This window comes from Oncorhynchus tshawytscha, linkage group LG03, assembly GCF_018296145.1.
Source record: "Oncorhynchus tshawytscha isolate Ot180627B linkage group LG03, Otsh_v2.0, whole genome shotgun sequence".
In the NCBI taxonomy this organism is placed as follows: domain Eukaryota; kingdom Metazoa; phylum Chordata; class Actinopteri; order Salmoniformes; family Salmonidae; genus Oncorhynchus; species Oncorhynchus tshawytscha.
The window spans coordinates 68,441,134-68,465,637 of record NC_056431.1 but is presented as its reverse complement, the minus strand read 5'-3'; the positions used below and the strand labels follow the sequence as shown (position 1 = coordinate 68,465,637).

Genomic DNA, 24,504 nt, shown 5'->3' with positions numbered 1-24,504 from the left:
TAATGTGAGGCTGAGCAATGAGTCAGTCTTTATTTATACTGATCCTCGACAAACAAACAATACAAACAGAACAGCAGCTGGTGTAAAGCGATAGGAAGAGAAAAGCCAGATCTGGAGCAGGAGCCGGGGGCCATTAGATTAGACTGGGGAGAAGTGTGAGAGAGGAGACCGTTTAGTTGAATTTTTTTGCACCGAATAAACAAGTGATAGAGAAAATACAAACGGTGTGCGGGTGTTGTTGGAAGCCCCAGGGTTTATTTGAAAACCACACATTGTTTTACAAGACAGAAGTACAAAAATAAAAATGGTTAAAACATAACAAAACCTAATTATAAATGAATTGTGCAGTAATCACACACAAAAAAAGTGTTTTGTTTAAATGTGTGAGAGTTAGCATACATGGAGATTACTGTGTAGTTTGGTTCATCAGGCTGACCCCCCAGTCTTCACTTGAAGTTATTGAGAGATTATGCTTTGGCAATGTAAAAATAAAAGTTTCAGAGTATGGTACCTCTGTATCTGACAGAGAATTGACTGAGATGTAGCAGTGGAGGGGGTAAAGGTTATCGCAGTGTCTTGTGTTATATACAGTCATTATTATTTTAGCTGTCTACCACAACATATTGAAGTTGATATGAAATAATGAATATGAGCTGAAAGTGCAGACGTTCAGCTTTAATTTGAGGGTGAACGGTGTAGGAATTACAGCACTGCAAATATTTGCCCCCCTTTTAAAGGGACCAAAAGTAATTGGACAATTGGCTGTTCCATGGCCAGGTGTGTGTTCCCTCATTAGTTCATTTACAAGTAAGCAGACAAAAGTTCTGGAGTTGATTTCAAGTGTGCATTTGGAATCTGTTGCTGTTAACCCTCGATATGGAGTACAAAGAGCTGTCCCTGCTGGTGAAGCAAGCCATCATTAGGCTGAAAAATCAAAACAAACCCAACAGAGAGATAGCAAAAACCTTAGGTGTGGCCAAATCAATTATTTGGTACATTCTTAAAAAGAAAGAACACTGGTGAGCTCCGGGACACCAAAAGGCCCAGAAGACCCCAGAAAACAACTGTGGTAGATGACAGAATAATTATTTCCCTGGTGAAGAAAAACCCCTTCACAACAGTTGGCCAGATCAGGAATAACATCCAGCAGGTAGGTGTATCTGTGTCAAAGTCAACAATCAAGAGAAGACTTCACCAGAGTAAATACAGAGGGTTTACCACAAGATGTAAACCATTGGTAAGCCTCAAAAAACAGGAAGACCAGATTAGAGCTTGCCAAAAAACATCTAAAACACCTGTACAGTTCTGGAACAACATCCTGTGGACAGATGAGACAAAGATCAATTTGTACCAGAATGATGGGAAGAGAAGAGTGTGGAGAAGGGAAGGAACTGCTCATGATCCGAAGCATACCACCTCATCTGTGAAGCATGGTGGAGGTAGTGTTATTGCATTGGCATGTGTGGCTGCCAATGGAACTTGTTCCCTTGTATATATTGATGATGGGACTGCTGACAAAAGCAGCAGGATGAATTCTGAAGTGTTTAGGGATATATTATCTGTTCAGATTCAGCCAAATGCTTCAAAACTCATTGGACGGTGCTTCACAGTGCGGATGGACAATGACCCGGAGCATACTGCGAAAGCAACCCAATACCTTTTTAAGGCAAAGAAGTGGAATGTTCTGCAATGGCCAAGTCAATCACCTGACCTGAATCCAATTGAACATGCATTTCACTTGCTGAAGGCAAAACGCCCCAAGAATAAGCAGGAAGTGAAGACAGCTGTAGTAAAGGCCTGGCAGAGCATCACCAGGGAAGAAACCCAGCATCTGATGATGTCTATGGGTTCCAGACTTCAGGCAGTCATTGACTGCAAAGGATTTGGAACCAAGTATTAAAACTCACAATTTATTTCATGATTATGTTAATATGTTCAATTACTTTTGAGCCCATAAAATTGGGGGCTATGTATGAATGTTTTTTAATTCCTACACAGTTCATAATCATTTTGACAAAACCCTTAAATTACAGATGAAAGTCTACACTTAAAGCACATATTGACTGTTTCCTTTCAAATCCTTTGTGGTGGCGTACACAGCCAAAATGATGCAAATACTTATGGACCTGACTATAGAAGGATCTCAGTAATTAACCTGGAAGAATCCATTGAAGGGTTTGGATAAACTGTCCGAGCGGTATTCCTCTCAAAAATGTTAGAAAAAACTGTTGCGCAGCAACTCACTGCCTTCCTGAAGGCACAGTGTATACGAAATGCTTCAGTCTGGTTTTAGACCCCATCATAGCACTGAGACTGCACTTGTGAAGGTGGTAAATTACCTTTTAATGGCATCAGACCAAGGCTCTACATCTGTCCTCGTGTTCCTAGACCTTAGTGCTGCTTTTGATACCATCGATCATGACATTATTTTGGAGAGATTGGAAACCCAAATTGGTCTACATGGACAAGTTCTGGCCTGGTTTAGATCTTAACTGTCGGAAAGATATCAGTTTGTCTCTGTGGATGGTTTGTCCTCTGAAAAGTCAACTGTAAGTTCTGGTGTTCCGACCACTATTGTTTTCACAATATATTTTACCTCTTGGTGATGTCACTCGGAAACATAATGTTAACTTTCGCTCCTATGCGGACGATACACAGCTGTGCATTTCGATGAAACATGGTGAAGCCCCAAAATTGCCCTCCCTGGAAGCCTGTGTTTCAGACACAAGGAAGTGGATGGCGGCAAATGTTTTACTTTTAAACTCGGCCAAAACAGAGATGCTAGTTCTAGATCCCAATAAACAAAGAGATCTTCTGTTGGATCTGACAATTAATATTGATGGTTGTACAGTCGTCTCAAATAAAACCGTGAAGGACCTCAGCGTTACTCTAGACCCTGATCACTCTTTTGATAAAACATATCAAGACTATTTCAAGGACAGTTTTTTTCCATCTTCGTAACATTGCAAAAATCAAACTTTTTGTCAAAAAATGATGCAGAGAAGTGAATCCATGCTTTTATCACTTCTAGATTAGACTACTGCAATGCTCTACTTTCTGGATACGCGGATACAGCACTAAATAAACTTCAGTTAGTGCTAAACATGGCTGCTAGAATCTTAACTAGAACCCAAAAAATTTATCATATTACTCCAGTGCTAGCCTGAGTAGTCTGGCCCAGGAGTGTGAAGGTGAATGGAAAGGCTCTGGAGCAACGAACTGCCCTTGCCGTCTCTGCCTGGCCGGTGCCCTAATCTCCACCAGGATTCTCTGCCTCTAACCCTATTACGGTGGCTGAGTCCCTGGCTAACTGGTGCGCTTCCATCCCATCGCTAGGAGGGGTGCATGTCTTGAGTGGGTTGAGTCACTGACGTGATCTTCCTGTCCGGGATTGGCGCCCTCCTCGGGTTTGTGCCGTGGATGTGATCTTCGTGGGCTATACTCAGCCTTGTCACAGGGTAGTGAGTTGGTGGTTTGAAGATATCCCTCTAGTGTTGTGGGGGCTGTGCTTTGGCAAAGTGGGTGGGGTTATATCCTGCCTGGTTGGCCCTGTCCGAGGGTATCGTCGGACGGGGCCACAGTGTCTCCCAACCCCTCCTGTACCAGCCTCCAGTATTTATGGTGCAAGAGTTTGTGTCGGGGGGGCTAGGATCAGTCTGTTATGTCTGGAGTATTTCTTATCCAGTGTCCTGTGTGTATTTAAGTATGCTCCCTGTAATTCTCTCTCTCTCCCTCCCAGAGGTCCTGAGCCCTGGGACCATGCCGCAGGACTACCTGGCCTGATGACTCCTTGCTGTCCCCAGTCCACCTGGTCGTGTTGCTGCTCCCCCAACTGTTTCAACCATGACCTGTTCACTGGATGTGCTCCATTGTCCCGGACCTGCTGTCTTCAACTCTCTCTGTACCGCACCTGCTGTCTCTAACTCTGAATGCTCAGCTATGAAAAGCCAACTGACATTTACTCCTGAGATGCTGATCTGTTGCACCCTCTACATCCACTGTGATTATTATTATTATTTGACCCTGCTGGTCATCTATGAATGTTTGAACATCTTGGCCATTTACTGTTATAATCACAACCAGCACAGCCAAAAGAGGACTGGCCACCCCTCAGAACCTGGTTCCTCTCTAGGTTTCTTCCTTGGTTCCTGCCTTTCTAGGGAGTTTTTCCTAGCCACCGTGCTTCTACATCTGCATTACTTGCTGTTTGGGGTTTTTAGGCTGAGTTTCTGTAGAGCACTTTGTGACATCGGCTGATATAAAAAGGGCTTTGTAAATACATTTGATTGAATTTGATTGAGTATTTGTAGATGAAAGTGCATGTTTTGCGTACGTTAATGTTGTAAATATACAAGTTCTGGAGTTTCTTAAACAAAGGTGCAAATGGAGCCAGGTAATTAGAGGAGGAGGCTAGTCTTGCAAATGTATTTTGTATGATGAGTAATTTGTGTGGATAGGAGGCATATGTGCTGGCCCAGACAATATTACAGTAAATAAGATATGGTAAATTAAGCTACGATATAGTATAGAGTTAGGAAGCAAGCCTGATGAACCAAACCACTAATACCAACAGATTTCACCACTTTGCTGCAGACAAACTGAAAATGACCTTTCCAGGACAACTGTTCATCAATTATAACTCAGAAGAATCTAGTGGAACTAACTGAATATGATCTTTCCAGGACAACTGTTCATCAATTATAACTCAGAAGAATCTAGTGGAACTAACTGAATATGATTATTCCAGGACAACTGTTCATCAATTATAACTCAGAGGAATCTAGTGGAACTAACTGGATATGATCTTTCCAGGACAACTGTTCATCAATTATAACTCAGAGGAATCTAGTGGATGTGACTTGTTCCATTTCATTCCCACCAATTGAGATTCTGGCTCTTTATTTTAACCACATTTCTTATCCTTACTAGTGAATAAAATAAAGTTAGATTTTTTTTAACATTTAAAGATAATGTGTTAATCTGGAACCATTCAGAAAATGTGTCCACGCCTGAGTTGGCTTTGTTAATTAGTGAATACAAATATTGTGTGATAAAAATCTACTTGGTATCCTCAGCAAAGAGAATGGGAAGTACTGTAGAAGAAACAGCAGCAAGGTCATTGATATAGATTAGGAATAACAAAGGTCCCATTATCCAACCCTGTGGCACGCCACAGGATGTCTTGGCCCTAAGTGATGGGTTAGAAACGAGTGAAAAGCATGAGCTGATGCAAACCCAAAAATGTTTGTCCAGGTGTTGTTTAACGGAAAGTAAACTGTATACAAAGAAAGAAAAGAAGTTGCACACTATATGAGGGAGAAATAGAGAGGGGGTTAGAAGTAGTGAAGGAAGAGAGAGGTTAGTCTTACGTTTTGAGAGAGGGAGTGAGACAGCATGTTGAGTTAGTAGTAGTCGTAGTTGACGTCGGCTCTGTGACGGTGTGCCCCTCTGTCTCTGGGTGCAATGGGAGAGTTCTCGTCATAATGGTGCTGGCGACCCTGATCGCTGGACAGCGCATGGTCCATCCAGTAGGACAGGTCCGCCTCCAGTCTCTGGGGGGGGGAACACGACCACAACCTCTCAACTTTAGCCCAAATCAAAAGATCTGAAACATTGGAAATGTGCAAAAAATATTGTAACATTTCCACTCCGCTCATTAGAGAGCAGGGTTATGCAATCAACTTGTTGCTCATACCCATCAGATCCTTTCAGATCTACTGGATTGCTTAGCGGGTAAGGGAGTAGGATCTAGGGGGTAAGGCGATAGGGGGTAAGGGACTATGGGGTTGATTTGCTAGTCAGCAGATGTTTTGGAGATGACTTGAACAGGACAGCTGCTATGCATAGAGTATAGACCAACATGGTTTAAAATGCAGAGGCTGTCGGATCCAACAGCAAGAGAGGCAGGTTCAGGCAACAGGAAATCCCACATACCCAGGAAGTCATTAAAGCAATCCTACTGATTGACCTACAGGAGCTGTCAGCTGTCTACAGGAGCTGTCAACTGTCTACAGGAGCTGTCAACTGTCTACAGGAGCTGTCAACGGGAGCTGTCAACTGTGTACAGGAGCTGTCAACTGTCTACAGGAGCTGTCAACTGTCTACAGGAGCTGTCAACTGTCTACAGGAGCTGTCAGCTGTCTACAGGAGCTGTCAAACTGTCTACAGGAGCTGTCAACTGTCTCAACGGGAGCTGTCAAGGAGCTGTCAACTGTCTACAGGAGCTGTCAACTGTCTACAGGAGCTGTCAACTGTCTACAGGAGCTGTCAACTGTCTACAGGACAGGAGCTGTCAACTGTCTACAGGAGCTGTCAACAGGGGTCAACTGTCTACAGGACAGGAGCTGTCAACTGTCTACAGGAGCTGTCAACGGGAGCTGTCAACTGTCTACAGGAGCTGTCTCAGGACTGTCTACAGGAGCTGTCAACTGTCTACAGGAGCTGTCAGGAGCTGTCAACAGGAGCTGTCAACTGTCTACAGGAGCTGTCAACTGTCTACAGGAGCTGTCAACTGTCTACAGGAGCTGTCAACTGTCTACAGGAGCTGTCAACTGTCTACAGGAGCTGTCAACTCAACTGTCTACAGGAGCTGCTGTCAGGAGCTGTCAACTGTCTACAGGAGCTGTCTCAACTGTCTACAGGAGCTGTCAAGCTGTCAACTGTCTACAGGAGCTGTCAACTGTCTACAGGAGCTGTCAACTGTCTACAGGAGCTGCTGTCTCAGGAGCTGCTGTCTACAGGAGCTGTCAACTGTCTACAGGAGCTGTCAACTGTCTACAGGAGCTGTCAACGGGAGCTGTCAACTGTCTACAGGAGCTGTCAACTGTCTACAGGAGCTGTCAACTGTCTACAGGAGCTGTCAACAGGAGCTGTCAACTGTCTACAGGAGCTGTCAACTGTCTACAGGAGCTGTCAACTGGGAGCTGTCAACTGTCTACAGGAGCTCAACTGTCTACAGGAGCTGTGTCAACTGTCTACAGGAGCTGTCAACTGTCAACTGTCTACAGGAGCTGTCAACAGCTGTCACTGTCTACAGGAGCTGTCAGCTGTCTACAGGAGCTGTCAACTGTCTACAGGAGCTGTCAGCTGTCTACAGGAGCTGTCAACTGTCTACAGGAGCTGTCAGCTGTCTACAGGAGCTGTCAACTGTCTACAGGAGCTGTCAACTGTCTACAGGAGCTGTCAACTGTCTACAGGAGCTGTCACAGGAGCTGTCAGCTGTCTACAGGAGCTGTCAACTGTCTGCAGGAGCTGTCAACTGTCTACAGGAGCTGTCAACTGTCTACAGGAGCTGTCAACTGTCTACAGTACAGGAGCTGTCAACTGTCTACAGGAGCTGTCAGCTGTCTACAGGAGCTGTCAACTGTCTACAGGAGCTGTCAGCTGTCTACAGGAGCTGTCAGGAGCTGTCAACTGTCTACAGGAGCTGTCAGCTGTCTACAGGAGCTGTCAACTGTCTACAGGAGCTGTCAACTGTCTACAGGAGCTGTCAACTGTCTACAGGAGCTGTCAACTGTCTACAGGAGCTGTCAGGAGCTGTCAACTGTCTACAGGAGCTGTCAACTGTCTACAGGAGCTGTCAACTGTCTACAGGAGCTGTCAACTGTCTACAGGAGCTGTCAGCTGTCTACAGGAGCTGTCAACTGTCTACAGGAGCTGTCAACTGTCTACAGGAGCTGTCAACTGTCTACAGGAGCTGTCAACTGTCTACAGGAGCTGTCAACTGTCTACAAAACTGAGGAGCAAACAACTTTCTCCTTCCTTTACTTTATTCATAACCTCTACTTCTCAATACCTCTCTCTCTCGGTCTGTCTCTCTGTTTCGTCTCCCCCACTCTCTGTCAGTCTGTCTGACTTGTTTTTGCCAAAGATTTTCTCCCTGGTCCTGGTGTTTCTAAACATCTCCATTGGAATCATTGATCTGGAAGAAACATAGCTAGATGTCACGCCCTGGTCGAAGTATTTTGTGTTTATCTTCATGTATTGGGTCAGGCCAGGGTGTGGCATGGGGTTTTTGTATGTGGTGTGTATATATTGGGATTGTAGCTAGTGGGGTGATCTAGCAAGGTCTATGGCTGTCTGGAGTGGTTCTCAATCAGAGGCAGGTGTTTATCGTTGTCTCTGATTGGGAACCATATTTAGGCAGCCATATTCTTTGAGTTTGTGGTGGGTGATTGTCCTTAGTGTCCTTGTTCCTGTCTCTGTGTTTTCACCAGATAGGGCTGTTTCGGTTTTTGTTACGTTTCCAAGTTTGTTGTTTTTTTTTTGTAGTTTTTGTATTGATTCGTGTTTTACGTTTGATTAAACATGGATCGCAATCTACACGCCGCATTTTGGTCTGACTCTCCTTCACCAAAAGAGAACCGTTAGACTAGAGAGGAAAAAAAGCTTGAAAGTGTTTGCATGCGTGTGTGTATTCAAGGTGTGTCAGGCCCAGTGATGTCCATAGTGGTGGAGAATAATTATCTTCTTTGAATAGAGTCTCTAGGTCCCGCTGTGACAGAAACATCTATCTGCTTTTATCTAGTCTGATAACGACAACAAATTAGCCTGGGCATTATCCCACCCGCCCGCCCACCCTTTTTATGTTTTGTATAGCTTGTCATGTCTGCTCCCGCTCTTCCCTCCTGGCGCTTGAGGGCGCCAGGTTGCCCTGCATCACGCACTCCTGCCACCCATCACACACACCTGCCTTCCCTCGTCACGCGCATCAGCGTTATTGGACTCACATGGACTCACTTATCACCTGTTCATTTCCTCCTCTATATTTGTCAGTTCCCTGCTCTGTTCCCCCACTGCTGCTTTGTATTGTGTTTGTCTTTAATATTAGTTTGCTGATGCTGTTCCTGTCTCTTTCCATGTCCATCTTTATTTAATGTTTTACTCCCCGTACCTTCGTCTCTCCAGCGTCATGTCATGTGACATAGCTATGTAGTTTGTGTTTGCAGTGTTGCCTAGTTGTTGAACGTGTTCCATTGCACAGGTCCTTCATCATTCAACCTACGTAGTGTGTATGTCCTTGCACCTATGACTGGGCAGTATGGCTTTACTGCACAGACCTGTACCTTAGAGACAATTTTCACCTTAGAAATGATTTGCACTGACTAACCACACATCCAACCCTCTTGCTCACACCCACACACACACACACACGGTAGTAGAATCAATAGAAAACCATTGAACAGCACTGTTGCCTGTGTGTGTAAGTACAGTCCATTATTACTATGCTACCTCTTCTACTACTTGTCATTGATTAATAGACTGCATTGTTGAGGGCGTAGGCACATAGGCATTTCGCTGGGCCTTTATTACCAGCGGTAAACTGTGTATGAGATGAATAGATTTGATTTGACTTAGTACACTGGCATTTTGCCATAATATGAGTTTTTCTCACACAGTTACTTTAGATCTTAGTGCTTTGTATAATGTCTGTTCTCCCCCATGTAGCTGTGGGTGGCTACTAGTGTGTTGTGCAGTGGACTGTTTCTCATAGGCCTATACTTCTACGGATCGTAGTACTGTTTACCCTATCCCATATCTGGGACCAGGAGTTTTTACAACCTTGTGACCTAATCATATAACATATGCAATACTATGATAATGGCCCATAGTAGGGTTAGGTCACAGCGTCAGATTAAACTCAAGGCCCTACCCCATTCCGTGACCCCTCTCTTCGCTGTTTCAGGGGGTTGGAATATGCAAAAAAAACACATCCCCATTTCACACAAGTACACACTTGTACATGTGTGAAATACGGCAAATGTAAGCACCTGCCAAATTATTATTATTATTTATTATTCAACCCTCTTGGCCCGCTCACCGTCTCGTCGAAGCCCATGTACATGAACTGCATGATCCACTGCTGCACATCTGGCCTGCTGCGGTCCCAAATGTTCCTCTTGGGCCGCTGTAGCTTGGCCAGGAACTCTTTGGCCTTGGCGGGAGCAACAGCCACCCTGTACTTAGGTGAAGCGCTACCGTCACCTACCACTGGGGGGAGGCAGAGAGGAGACTTGTAATGGCAGTAGAATGTAAAGTAGGTGCAGTGTTAAATGTGTGTATGTAAAAACTATCTGTGAATATTACCATCTCTTTTCTTCAGGATCTTGTGAAGGCTGCTCTCACTGGAAACATCTGATAAAGAGAGTCAATAGAACACTTAGTGGGGTTAATGTGGGTTAATGTTTAGCCTAGAATCCCTTTAGCAAGGAATGGAGACTACTGTAGTGTAAGTCCATTGTGATTATAAAGTTAGATTGTGGTGTGATAAATCCCAGCTCATTCAGTAGAGGCTTAGCACACACACACACACACACACACACAAACAGCCAGAAGTGGAGCACATGGATGAGGTTATAGGAAATGGTTTGCAGGAGTCTAAGTTGCAAATGAGCAATTTCCCCACTAAACTTTTTTTTATCTGCCGACAGTAGTAGTCTGTCTAGAGAGGCGGGGTGTTTGCTATTTGCTGCCTCACATTTACATGAATGATGAATGAGACTTTCCACTGAGAGATCTGCCTGGTCTGCTTTCTTTCCCTACCTCGCTCTCCCTCTTTCTCTCTTCTTCCCTGTCTAGGCAACCCATCTCGCTCATTAAAATGGTGGTAAAGAGACAGCTAGAAAAGCCTTTTGAGGTGAAAGGGATTCATGGAATTTCCAAGGCCAGCTAGTTTTCAGTGACACATTAAGTCCATTGTCGCTTGTCTCCTGTTTTAGAATATACAGTGTCTTCAGAAAGTATTCACACACTGACTTTTTCCATATGTTGTTGTGTTACAGCCTGAATTTAAAATGGATTACATTTAGACTTTGTTCCACTGATCTACACACAAGGTCCCACAATGCTAAAGTGGAATTTAGTTTTTAGAATTTTTAGAAATGAATACAAAATGCAAAGCTGAACTGACTTGAGTCAATAAGTATTCAACCCCTTGGTTATGACGAGCCTAAATACAGTCAGGAGGAAACATGTGCTTAACAAGTCACATAATAAGTTGCATGGACTCACTGTGTGCAATAATTGTGGTTAACATGATTTTTAAATGACTATCCCATCTCAGTACACCACACATATAATTATCTGTAAGGTCCCTCAGTCGAGCTGTGAATGAAGACCAGGGAGGTTTTCAATACCTCGCAAAGAAGAGCACCTATTAGATAACAAAAAAAAGCAGACACTGAATATCCCTTTGAGCATGGTGAAGTTATCAATTACGCTTTGGATGGTGTATCAATACACTCAGTCACTACAAAATACAGGCGTATATCCTAACTCAGTTCCGGGAGGGGAAGGAAACCGCTCAGGGATTTCACCACGAGGCCAATGTTGATTTTAAAACAGTTACAGAGTTCGATGGCTGTGATAGGAGAAAACTGAGGATGGATCAACAACATTGTAGTTACTCCACGATACGAACCTAAATGACAGAGTGAACAGAAGAAAGCATGTACAGAAAAAACATATTCAAAAACATGCATCCTGTTTGCAACAGGACATTGAAGTAATACTGCAAAGAATTACACCTTTTTATCCTGAATACAAAGCATTATGTTTTGGGCAAATCCAACACAGCACGTTACTGAGTACCACTCTTCATATGTTCAAGAGGAAGACCTGGTTCAGTCTGCTTTCCAACAGACACTGGGAGACAAATTCACCTTTCAGCAGGAAAGTTTATTCCCCACTGGGTCAAACAGCTGCAAAGACAAAGAAATGTTTACACAAGCACCTATATTTATACCCTCCTACTAGGAGGAGTCAACTCCTTGCACATCTAGACAGCCAATCCATCTCTGCTGCTATGTCAGGAAATGAATTGGTTCCTCTCATTGGTGTAGTCATGGTTCTGCCTCCTATATGTGTGTCATAGGAATGTTCCTTCTCACTTCATCAGACCTGAACTCGAGATGAATTCCTCACTCCTCCCAACTCCACTGGCAGTCCTACACTATCAGTGACTGAGTGACTGAAACCAGACTGTTGCCCTTTGCCTGCCCCCCCCCCAGGAGCCATGAGATTTAACAATACCATGTAAACTAGTTCTAGTATAGTAACATGAATAAGTATTTATTTCAAGCTAGATTCCACAACCACACAAGAGAAATAAATGTGTTACGCATTCATGCATTATGCAAAAATAACTCACCTTAGATAATTCAAATACCCAATAAAACTTCATAAAACATACCATCAACCTTCAAACTTGAAGTTTTTAAATAACTATATGAATAAACAATTCAGTGCTTCAGAAGCTTTGTTAATCTAAGTTTGGTTCCATATGGGTGAAATCAAATTATCTAGCAGAGTAGGAGGTTTGGTGGGACAGAGTGATAGATGGGAGGAGATGGAGACAGAAAGATTGTTGAAAGAAAGGAGCTAGAGAGAGAGGTAGACAGGAAGATTGTTGAAAGAAAGGAGCTAGAGAGAGAGGTAGACAGGAAGATTGTTGAAAGAAAGGAGCTAGAGAGAGAGGTAGACAGGAAGATTGTTGAAAGAAAGGAGCTAGAGAGAGAGGTAGACAGGAAGATTGTTGAAAGAAAGGAGCTAGAGAGAGAGGTAGACAGGAAGATTGTTGAAAGAAAGGAGCTAGAGAGAGAGGTAGACAGGAAGATTGTTGAAAGAAAGGAAGGTAGATTGTTGAAAGAAAGGAGCTAGAAGGAGCTAGAGAGAGAGACAGGAAGATTGTAGACAGGAAGATTGTTGAAAGAAAGGAGCTAGAGAGAGAGGTTGTTGAAAGAAAGGAAAGCTAGAGAGAGAGGTAGACAGGAAGATTGTTGAAAGAAAGGAGCTAGAGAGAGAGGTAGACAGGAAGATTGTTGAAAGAAAGGAGCTAGAGAGAGAGGTAGACAGGAAGATTGTTGAAAGAAAGGAGCTAGAGAGAGAGGTAGACAGGAAGAGAAAGCGAGAGTTACCTCACCTGCGAGGGCCAGCAATGTGAGCAGAGCGGTGAGCTCTACCAACCTCAGATAAAGCCGCTGAGAAGCCATGGTGTCCCCTTCGCTCTCACGTTCTGACCCGTCTAATGGCAACACACGCCACAAACACACAGATACAGGGGGAGCAGTTGGGGCCGCGAGCCAAACGTTCCGATCGGAAACTGGCCCGTAGTGGCTTAATGTCGTTTATCCCAAAATCCAACCCACAGAAACAGGCCTGACTGAAGTAATGTTTTTTCTTCTAATGGAATGTTAATGTGTGCCTGGGGTTCTTTTCCATCCAGTGAGTACAGCAGCAGCAGTGAGAGAGGAACTGTAACCGTATAGCTGCTGTTCTCCCTATACAGTGTATACCAAAGGTGAACTTGCAAACTTGAGCCAACCATAAACCTCTGAATTATTACCACCCAATTAAGTCGACTGAAATAACGTTGCTGACAGTGTCAAAATGGAGGCTGTAGTGGTGGAATGAGTAAGTGCACCCAGCAGTGTGGAAAGAGAGAGAGAGAGAGAGAGAATATCAGCACAAACAACTAGCTATGCAACATGGAGATCTATGGATAAACCACTTCTCCAACCTTTCTGGACAAGAGCAGAAGCATATACATGATAGAGTATGCAAAGCTGTCATCAAGGCAAATGGTGGCTATTTGAAGAATCTCAAATATAAAATATATTTTGATTTATTTCACACTTTTTTGGTTACTACATGATTCTATATGTGTTATTTCCTAGTTTTGATGTCTTCACTATTATTCTATAATGTGGAAAATAGTAAAAAATAAAGAAAAACCCTTGAATGAGTAGGTGTTCTACAAATTCAACTTGGATATACTCAAACTCTTCAATATTATCCTCAGCTCTGGCATCTTGCTCAATATTTGGATCCAAGGTCTGATCACCCCAATCCAGAAAAGTCGAGACAAATTTGACCCAAATAATTACTGCAGGATCTGTGTCAAATGTAACCTCGGCAAAATCCTCTACAGTATCATCAACAGCAGACTCCAACATTTCCTCAGTGAAAACAATGTCCTGAGCAAATGTCAAATTGTCTTCTTACTAAAATACCGTACAACAAAACACCACCTTGCAGACTCTAACTGACAAACAAACCAAAACCAAAGTCTTCTCATGCTTTATTCATTTAAAAAAACTATTTGCCTATTTGGGCCTGCTGTATAAACTGATGGAAAGCAGTGTTGGGGAGGAAACCTACGATATTATGAAATCTAAACAAACAATACGTGTGCAATCAGAATAAACACACAGATTTCTTCCCGAAGGGGTGTGGGTTCTACAGGAATGCATCTTGAACCCCACCCTATTCAACATTTATATCAATGATTTGGCGAGAGCACTAGAACATTCTGCAGCACCCGGCCTTACCCTACTAGACTGAAATCAAATGTCTATCGTCTAATGTCTACTGTTTGCAGATGATCTGATGCTTCTGTCACCAACCAAGGAGGGCCTACAGCAGCATCTAAATCTTCCTTACAAGATTCTTTATGTCTGTTACCACTGATAACCTGATTGACCCTAGAAAGCTTTGGAAGGCTATTAAGTCTATGTCTGGTAACAGTAATGTTAATGACTTACCGTCATGTGTTTTGAAGTACTCTGTTGCTATACATGACAAAACTGAAATGCTGAATTGTTTCAATGAGCACTTTGTATCATCTGATAGGCTGTTTGATTCAGTGTCCTCTGTCTCTGTACAACCCTGTGTGGATGAACCAGTGAGAGCTGGTCAAACTTTGAGCTTTTTGCCATTCTCAGTGCAGGTGGTACATAAAGCCCTGAAATCCTTAGAACAGAGAAAGCCTGCAGGTCCTGATCTTTTAGAACCCTGCTTTTTAAATCTGGCAGCTGATTTCATAGCTGAACCACTTACATATCTGTTCAATCTAACCCTGGAATGTAATGAAATCCTGAAAATCTGGAAATCAGCATTTGTCCGACCACTTTTAAAAGGGGGAGATCCAACTCTTTAAATAATTATAGGCCAATCTCAAAGCTGTCACCCCTGGTGAAAATACTTGAAACCCTTGTGAGTGAACAGCTAAAAGAGTTTTATCAATGTACCAATCGGGCTTCAGGAAGAAGCATAGCACAATTACAGCAGCCATGAAGGTTTTAAATGATAACACTGAAGCCCTTGACAAAAAACAGCACTGTGTCTCACTTTTTATTGATCTCTCTTTTGATACAGTTGATCATGCTATACTAAAGGCAGAGATTGTCGAGTGTAACTATCTGTCTGATATAACTCAGTGCACTCAATTTGATGGGCTTATGTCTGTTAAATTGTCTGTCTTTAATGGGGTGCCCCAAGGCTCTGTATTTAGTCCTCTCTTATTCACTATTTATATAAATGATTTAGACAGAAATGTCCAAAATGCGCAACTTCATTTTTATGCTGATGATACTGTTATTTACTGTTGTGCCTCGTCTCTCACAAAAGCTTTCCAGAACTTGCAAACTGCTTTTTATACAGTTCAACATACCTTGTGTCAATTGAAGCTTATCCTCAATACTGACAAAACTAAACTAATGGTGTTTTCTAAAGCAAGAAATAGACCTCTGAACCTTTCACCTATTACTACTGTCAGGGCAAGGAGATTGAGGTCGTAACCTCATATAAATATCTTGGAATTTTAATTGATGACAGCATCTTTTAAATTGCATATTCAACAACCTACAAAAAATTGAAGCTGAAATTGGGATTTTATTTTAGGAATAAGGCCTGTTTTTCTTTTGAAGCCAGAAGGAGGCTAGTGTCAGCTACATTTCTGCCTTTACTAGACTATGGGGATATGTTATATATGAATGCTTCCGCTCAGTGTTTGAGATCAATTGACACCCTTTACCATGGCACTTTGAGATTTATTTTAAACAGCAAAACTCTTATGCACCACTGCACATTGTATACCAGGGTTGGCTGGCCTTCTCCAGTCACTCGTAGGCTCAGTCACTGGTATACTTTTATTTACAAAGACATTTTGGGTTTACTACCTTTTTATTTGGGCATTTTGATTGTTCAGAAATGTGGTGGGTACTCTCTTCCAAATGTCCGAACTGAATTTGGTAAAAGGGCTTTTATGTACTCTGCGCCATAGTCTTGGAACGCCTGACAAAATACTTTTAAACTGGAAGAACTTGTCGCGATTGGTATTTTTAAATCACTGATGAATGATCTTGAGACTGGTTCCCTGACCTGTCAATGTTTTTCATTTGCTGTTTTTGATTTAGCTATACTCTTGTGAATTCTATGGTTTTTACTAGATTACTTGTAGTTTTTCATGTTGTTTGTCTGTACATTTTGTAATGACTTGGTGCTGCCTATCTTGGCCAGGACGCTTTTGAAAAAGAGATTTTAAATCTCAATGAGCCCTTCCTGGTTAAATAAAGGTTAAATAAAAAGGTCAAGTTGAAGTCAGAAGTTTACATACATACAAGTTTACATACACCTTAGCCAAATACAATTAAACTCAGTTTTTCACAATTCCTGACTGTTGGTCAGAGCCGCCGGTTAGCCAGGAACTGCCAGAGCCGCCGGTCAGCCAGGAGCTGCCAGAGCCACCCGTCAGCCGGGAGCTGCCAGAGCCGCCCGTCAGCCGGGAGCTGCCAGAGCCGCCCGCCAGCCAGGAGCTGCCAGAGCCCCCCGTCAGCCAGGAGCTGCCAGAGCCGCCAGTCAGCCAGGAGCTGCTATAGCCGCCCGTCAGCCAGGAGCTGCCATAGCCATCCGTCAGCCAGGAGCTGCCAGAGCCGCGCGTCAGTCAGGAGCTGCCAGAGCCGTCCGTCAGCCAGGAGCTGCCAGAGCCGCCCGTCAGCCAGGAGCTGCCAGAGCCATCCGTCAGCCAGGAGCTGCCAGAGCCATCCGTCAGCCAGGAGCTGCCGGAATCGCCCTTCACTCCGGAGCTGCCGGAGTCTCCCGTTCTTCCGGTGCTGCCGGAATCTCCCGTCCATTTGGGACTCATTGCTAGGGTACCCAGTCCGCGGTCGGCGGCGAGGGTTGCCGCTCGAAAGAGGCCACGGAAGCAGTTGAGGAGGCGGACAAAAAATATGGTGGAGTGGGGTCCACGTTCTGGTCAGGGCGTGAGTTGGGTGGGTTGTCTATGTTAGTTTTTCTATGATTTGCTATTTCTGTGTTTGGCCTGGTATGGTTCTCAATCAGAGGCAGCTGTCAATCGTTGTCCCTGATTGAGAACCATATTTAGGTAGCCTGTTTTCGATTGTGTTTCGTGGGTGATTATTTTCTGTCTTTGTGTATGTTACCAGACAGGACTGTTTCGTTTCGTGTCATTCTCGTTTATCGTTTTGTTGATTTGTTCGAGTATTCGTTTTCATTAAAAGGCATAATGAATACTTACCACGCTGCACCTTGGTCCTCCTCTCTTTCTCCCACAGATGAACGTTACACTGACATTTAATCCATTTAATTCCCTGTCTTCGGTTAGTTAGGTTCACCACTTTATTTTAAGAATGTAAAATGTCAGAATAATAGTAGAGAGTTTTATTTCAGCTTTTATTTCATCACATTCCCAGTGGGTCAGAAGTTTACATACACTCAATTACTATTTGGTAGCATTGTCTTTTAAATTGTTTAACTTTGGTCAAAGGTTTCTGGTAGCCTTCCACAAGCTTCCCACATTAAGTTGGGTGAATTTTGGCCCATTCCTCCTGACAGAGCTGGTGTAACTGAGACAGGTTTGTAGGCCTCCTTGCTCGCATTGGCTTTTTCAGTTCTGACCACAAATGTTCTATAGAATTGAGGTCAGGGCTTTGTGATGGCCACTCCAATACCATGACTTTGTTGTCCTTAAGCCATTTTACCACAACTTTGGAAGTATGCGTGGGTTCATTGTCCATTTGGAAGACCCATTTGCAACCAAGCTTTAACTTCCTGACTGATGTCTTGAGATGTTGCTTCCATATATCAACATAATTTTCCGTTCTCATGATGCCATCTATTTTGTGAAGTGCACCAGTCCCTCCTGCAGCAAAGCACCCTCACAACATGATGCTGCCACCCCCGTGCCTCACGGTTGGGACGGTGTTCTTTGGCTCGCAAGCCTCCCCCTTTTTCCTCCAAACATAACGATGGTGATTATGGCCGAACAGTTCAATTTTTGTTTCATCAGACCAGAGGACATTTCTACAAAAACTACCGTCTTTGTCCCCATGTGCAGTTGTAAACCGTAGTCTGGCTTTTGCATAGCAGTTTTGGAGCAGTGGCTTCTTCCTTGCTGAGTGGCCTTTCAGGTTATGTAGATATAGGACTCGTTTTACTGTGGATATGATACTTTTGTACCTGTTTCCTCCAGCATCTTCACAAGGTCCCTTGCTGTTGTTCTGGGATTGATTTGCACTTTTCGCACCAAAGTACGTTCATCGCTAGGAGACAGAACGCGTCTCCTTCCTGAGCGGTATGACGGCTGCGTGGTCCCATGGTGTTTATACTTGCGTATTATTGTTTGTACAGATGAACGTGGTTCCTTCAGGAGTTTGGTAAATTGCTCCCAAGGATGAACCAGACTTGTGGAGGTCTTCAATTTTTTTTCTTTTGATTTTCCCATGATGTCAAGCAAAGAGGCACTGAGTTTGAAGGTAGGCCTTGAAATACATCCACAGGTACAGCGCCAATTGACTCAAATCATGTCAATTAGCCTATCAGAAGCTCCTAAAGCCATGACATAATTTTCTGGAATTGTCCAAGCTGTTTAAAGGCACAGTCAACTTAGTGTATGTACATTTCTGACCCACTGGAATTGTGATACAGTGAATTATAAGTGAAATAATCTGTCTGTAAACAATTGTTGGAAAAATTACTTGTGTCATGCAGAAAGTAGATAACCTAACCGACTTGCCAAAACTGTAGTTTGCTAACAAGACATTTGTGGAGTGGTTGAAAAACTAGTTTTAATGACTCCAACCTAAGTGTATGTAAACATCCGATGTTTCCTTTTCAGATGTTTCTCTTGTTTTGTATCATTCTATGTTCATTAATGTTAAACTCACTAACTGCTCCTGCTCCCTGACTCCCTGCATTGATGTTACAACTACAGGTAACTTCCTCAACAATCTGAGAGACAAGAAAGGCCTTCTACACCATCAAAAGGAACATAACATTTGGCATCCCAATTAGGATCTAGATTAAAAAAAATATCCAATCAGTTTTGAACCTATTGCCCTCTATGGTTGTGAAGTCTCACCAACCATGAATTCTCAAAATGGGACAAACACCCTATTGAGACTTTGAATGTAGAATTCTACACACATATACTCAAAGTACAATGCAAAATCCAGAATAACTCATGCAGAGCAGAATTAGGACTATACCCACTAATTATAAAATCCAGAAAAGAGCCGTTAAACTCTACAACCACCATAAGGAAAGCAATGACGAAACCTTCCATCACAAAGCCTTAACCTGCAAAGAGATTAACCGAGTCAAGAGTCCCCTCAGCCAGCTGGTTCTGGGGCTCTGTTTACAAATACAAATAGATGACACAGAGCCCCAGGACAGTAACACAATTAGACCCAACCAAATTATGGGGAAAAAAGAGAACCTCTTAACACATTGGAAAAAATCAACCAAAAAACAGAGCAAGTTGGAACGCTACCTTGTTCTAAACAGAGCAAGTTGGAACGCTACCTTGTTCTAAACAGAGAGTACACAGTGCAGAATACCTGACCACTGTGACTGACCCAAAACGAAGAAAAGCCTGGACTATGTACAGACTCGGTGAGCAGAGCCGTGTTATTGGGAGAAGTCGCCATAGGCAGACCTGGTTCTCAAGAGATAACAGGATATGTAGCCACTGGCTACAAAATTAGGTGGAAACCGAGCTTCACTTTCTAACCTCCTGCCAAATGTACGACCATATAAGAGACACACATTTCCCTCAAATTACACAAACCCACAGAACTCAAACACAAATCTAATTTTCACAAACTCCCATGTCTGTTAGGTGAAACACAGCAGTGTATTTGTATTTATAAGGGATCCCCATTAGCCCGTCATTGTAAATAAGAATTTGTTCTTAACATACTTGCCTAGTTAACTAAAGGTTTGGGGTCCAAACATATTAAAGTACTTACATTACAAAAAATCAAAAGACAAAACAATACATCATATAACATTATGACACCACTACATATCTACAAAACCAGCAGGCTACAATATCACAATGTATGTGTGTGCATGTCTTTGTACCTTTGTGTGTCTCTCTTCACAGTCTCCGTTGTGAAGAGACACACACAAAGGTAGGTGTATTTTTACCTGTTCTTTAAATCTGATTCTACTGCTGCATCTGTTACCTGATGTGGAATAGAGTTCCATGTAGTCATGGCTCTATGTAGTACTGTGTCACTCCAATAGTCTGTTCTGGACTTGGGGACTGTGAAGAGACCTCTGGTGGCATGTTGTGTGGGGTATGCATGGGTGTCTGAGCTGTGTGCAAGTATTTTAAATAGACAGTTCGGTGCATTCAGCTTCTTACAAAAACAAGTAGTGATGAAGTCAATCTCTCTTCCACTTTGAGCCATGAGAGATTGACATGCATGTCATTAATGTTAGCTCTCTGTGTAGTTTTAAGAGCCAGCTGTGCTGCCCTGTTCTAAGCCAACTGCAATTTTCCTAAGTCCCTCTTTGTGGCACCTGACCACACTACTGAACAGTAGTCTAGGTGCGACAAAACTAGGGCCTGTAGGACCTGCCTCGTTGATAGTGTTGTTAAGAAGGCAGAGTAGCTCTTTATTATGGACAGACTTCTCCCCATTTTAGCTACTGTTGACCATGACAGTTTATAATCCAGGGTTACTCCAAGTAGTTTAGTCACCTCAACATGCTCAATTTCAACATTATTCATTACGATATGTAATTGAGGTTTAGGGTTTAGTGAATGATTTGTCCCAAATACAATGCTTTTAGTTTTGGAAATATTTAGGACTAACTTATTCCTTGCTACCCATTCGAAACTAACTGCAGCTCTTTGTTAAGTGTTGCAGTCATTTCAGTTGCTGTAGTAGCTGACGTGTATAGTGTTGAGTCATCCACATACATAGACACACTTTACTCAAAGCCAGTGGCATGTCATTAGTAAAGATTGAAAAAAGTAAGGGGCCTAAGCAGCTACCCTGGGGTATTCCTGACTCTACCTGGATTATGTTTGAGAGGCTTCCATTAAAGAACACCCTCTGTGTTCTGTTAGACAAGTAACTCTTTATCCACATTATAGCAGGGGGTGGAAAGCAACACTACATACATTTTTCCAGCAGCAGACTATGATCAATAATGTCAAAAGCTGCACTAGTCTAACAAGACTACCCCCACAATCATTTTATCATTCCAGAAGTTTACTTAGGGTTGGTTACAGGCTGATTGGTCGGGTGTTTGAGCCAGTGAAGGGGGCTTTACTGTTCTTGGGTAGAGGAATTACTTTAGCTTGCACACACTTTCTAGTGGGCTTAAATTGAAGATGTGGCAAATAGGCGTGGAAATATCGTCCGCTATTATCAGTAATTTTCCATCCAGATTGTCGGACCTCGGTGGCTTGTCATTGTTTTTTTTTTTTTGTTGAATTTGACCCCTTTTTCTCCCCAATTTCGTTGTATCCAATTGTTTTAGTAGCTACTATCTTGTCTCATCGCTACAACTCCCGTACGGGCTCGGGAGAGACGAAGGTTGAAAGTCATGCGTCCTCCGATACACAACCCAACCAAGCCGCACTGCTTCTTAACACAACGCGCATCCAACCCGGAAGCCAGCCGCACCAATGTGTCGGAGGAAACACCGTGCACCTGGCAACCTTGGTTAGCGCGCACTGTGCCCGGCCTGCCACAGGAGTCACTGGTGCGCGATGAGACAAGGATATCCCTACCTGCCAAACCTTCCCAAATCCGGAAGACGCTAGGCCAATTGTGCGTCGCCCCACGGACCTCCGGGTCACGGCCGGTTGCGACAGAGCCTGGGGGCTTGTCATTGTTGATAGACAACAATAATTTTTTCACCTCTGACTTTACGTAATTCAAAAGTACAATTCTTGTCTTTCATAATTTGGTCAGATATACTTGTATGTGTAAAGTCAGCTTTTGTTGCTTATCTTGCCAATGAAAAAGTCATTAAAATAGTTGCCAATATCAGTGGGTATTGTGATGAATGAGCCATCTGATCCCCTTGCCTTTTTCCCCAAAATGTAATCTAAGGTGCTCCAACGCTTTTTACTATCATTCTTTAAATAATACATGTTTGTTTCGTAGTATTTAGTCTAGTCACATTCTTAATTTGCAGTACGTTTGCCAATCAGTTGGGCAGCCAGACTTATTTGCCATACCTTTTGCCCCATCCCTCTCAACCATACAATTTGTCAATTCCTCACCAAGGGGATTTAACAGTATTTACAGTAATTGTATTAATGGATGCATGCTTCCACTCTAAGCAATTTCATATATGTGTCAAGTGCAGTGTCTTGTTGCTCCTCATGACACACCACAGACCAGCAAATATTCTTTACATCATCAACATACGAATCAGTAAAAAAAATGTATTATATGACCTCTTATACACTATACAGTCGTGGCCAAAAGTTTTGAGAATGACACAAATATTAATTTCCACAACGTCTGCTGCTTCAGTGTCTTTAGATATTTTTGTCAGATGTTACTATGGAGTACTGAAGATTAATTACAAGCATTTCATAAGTGTCAAAGGCTTTTATTGACAATTACATGAAGTTGATGCAAAGAGTCAATATTTGCAGTGTTGACCCTCCTTTTTCAAGACCTCTGCAATCCGCCCTGGCATGCTGTCAATTAACTTCTGGGCCACATCCTGACTGATGGCAGCCCATTCTTGCATAATCAATGCTTGGAGTTTGTCAGAATTTGTGGGGTTTTGTTTGTCCACCTGCCTCTTGAGGATTGACCACAAGTTCTCAATGGGATTAAGGTCTGGGGAGTTTCCTGGCCATGGACCCAAAATATCGATGTTTTGTTCTCCGAGCCACTTAGTTATCACTTTTGCCTTATGGCAAGGTGCTCCATCATGCTGGAAAAGACATTGTTCGTCACCAAACTGTTCCTGGATGGTTGGGAGAAGTTGCTCCCAGAGGATGTGTTGGTACCATTCTTTGTTCATGGCTGTATTTTTAGGCAAAATTGTGAGTGAGCCCACTCCCTTGGCTGAGAAGCAGCCCCACACGTGAATGGTCTCAGGATGCTTTACTGTTGGCATGACACAGGACTGATGGTAGCGTTCACCTTGTCTTCTCCGGACAAGATTTTTCCGGATGCCCAAAACAATTGGAAAGGGGATTCATCAGAGAAAATGACTTTACCCCAGTCCTCAGCAGTCCAATCCCTGTACCCTTTGCAGAATATCAGTCTGTCCCTGATGTTTTTCCTGGAGAGAAGTGGCTTCTTTGCTGCCCTTCTTGACACCAGACCATCCTCCAAAAGTCTTTGCCTCACTGTGCGTGCAGATGCACTCACACCTGCCTGCTGCCATTCCTGAGCAAGCTTTGTACTGGTAGTGCCCCAATCCCGCAGCTGAATCAACTTTAGGAGACGTCCTGGCGCTTGCTGGACTTTCTTGGGCGCCCTGAAGACTTCTTCACAACAATTGAACCTCTCTCCTTGAAGTTCTTGATGATCCGATAAATGGTTGATTTAGGTGCAATCTTACTGGCAGCAATATCCTTGCCTGTGAAACCCTTTTTGTGCAAAGCAATGATGACGGCACGTGTTTCCTTGCAGGTAACCATGTTTGACAGAGGAAGAACAATGATTCCAAGCACCACCCTCCTTTTGAAGCTTCCAGTCTGTTATTCAAACTCAATCAGCATGACAGAGTGATCTCCAGCCTTTCCACGTCAACACTCACACCTGTGATAACGAGAGAATCACTGACATGATGTCAGCTGGTCCTTTTGTGGCAGGGATGAAATGCAGTGGACATGTTTTTTGGGATTCAGTTCATTTGCATGGCAAAGATTACTTGCAATTAATTGCAGTTTATCTGATCACTCTTCATTACATTCTGGAGTATATGCAAATTACCATCATACATACTGAGGCAGCAGACTTTTGTGAAAATTAATATTTGTGTCATTCTCAAAACTTTTTGCCACGATTGTATACCCAGCCTTTGGAACTTTTTTCCTAGATCTGGCTACTGTATTGTGTGCAATCCCAGCCACAAAATGTGTAACCTGCTGACACAAGAAAAGGTCAACCAATGTAAATATAACCTATATTTATCTGCCTATTTTTCCCCATTATTCGTACATTCTACTATTTGCATAATGTCACTTATGCAACATTTATCCGCTAATAATATAAATGTAAATGTTGTGAAACTTTTTTATCTGTGTCATGTTTATTGTTATTGTCTGGTTGTTTTTGTCTTTGTTTTTATTTGATTTGTGTTATTCTCTTAACTATTTATCCGTGTAATGCTTACTGTTAATGTCTGGTTGTTTTTGTCTTTGTTTTTATTTGATTTGCTTTGTTGTTGTTTGTTTTAGTTCTTTCATTGCTTTGACAATGTAAATACATTTCC

The 24,504-nt window shown here is 42.9% G+C and overlaps 1 protein-coding gene across 2 annotated transcripts; it reads right to left on the bottom strand.

Annotated features, from left to right (window-relative positions):
• Positions 1 to 16: 16 nt before the first annotated feature.
• On the bottom strand, positions 17 to 13,279 carry ecrg4a (ECRG4 augurin precursor a). 2 transcript variants are annotated; one of them, XM_024410199.2, is made up of 5 exons: positions 12,920 to 13,279; positions 10,087 to 10,134; positions 9,821 to 9,990; positions 5,370 to 5,552; positions 17 to 143 (listed from the first exon to the last, which is right to left on the bottom strand). In XM_024410199.2, the coding sequence occupies exons 1-4, from the start codon at positions 12,987 to 12,989 to the stop codon at positions 5,403 to 5,405; spliced, it is 438 nt and encodes a 145-aa protein (XP_024265967.1). In that variant the 5' UTR covers positions 12,990 to 13,279; the 3' UTR covers positions 17 to 143; positions 5,370 to 5,402. The 2 variants fall into 2 exon arrangements, with proteins under 2 accessions (XP_024265967.1, XP_042175824.1); XM_042319890.1 differs by lacking the exon at positions 17 to 143 and adding an exon at positions 4,201 to 5,188.
• Positions 13,280 to 24,504: the final 11,225 nt, after the last annotated feature.

Bases quoted from the DNA above. Each gene is read 5' to 3' on its own strand.
- ecrg4a (XM_024410199.2), bottom strand. From the start codon at position 12,989: ATGGCTTCTCAGCGGCTTTATCTGAGGTTGGTAGAGCTCACCGCTCTG. The intron at 9,991-10,086 runs GTAATATTCACA...GCCTCCCCCCAG, and splicing joins GATCCTGAAGAAAAGAGATG to TGGTAGGTGACGGTAGCGCT. The intron at 5,553-9,820 runs GTGAGCGGGCCA...TCCCCCCCCCAG, and splicing joins ACATGGGCTTCGACGAGACG to AGACTGGAGGCGGACCTGTC.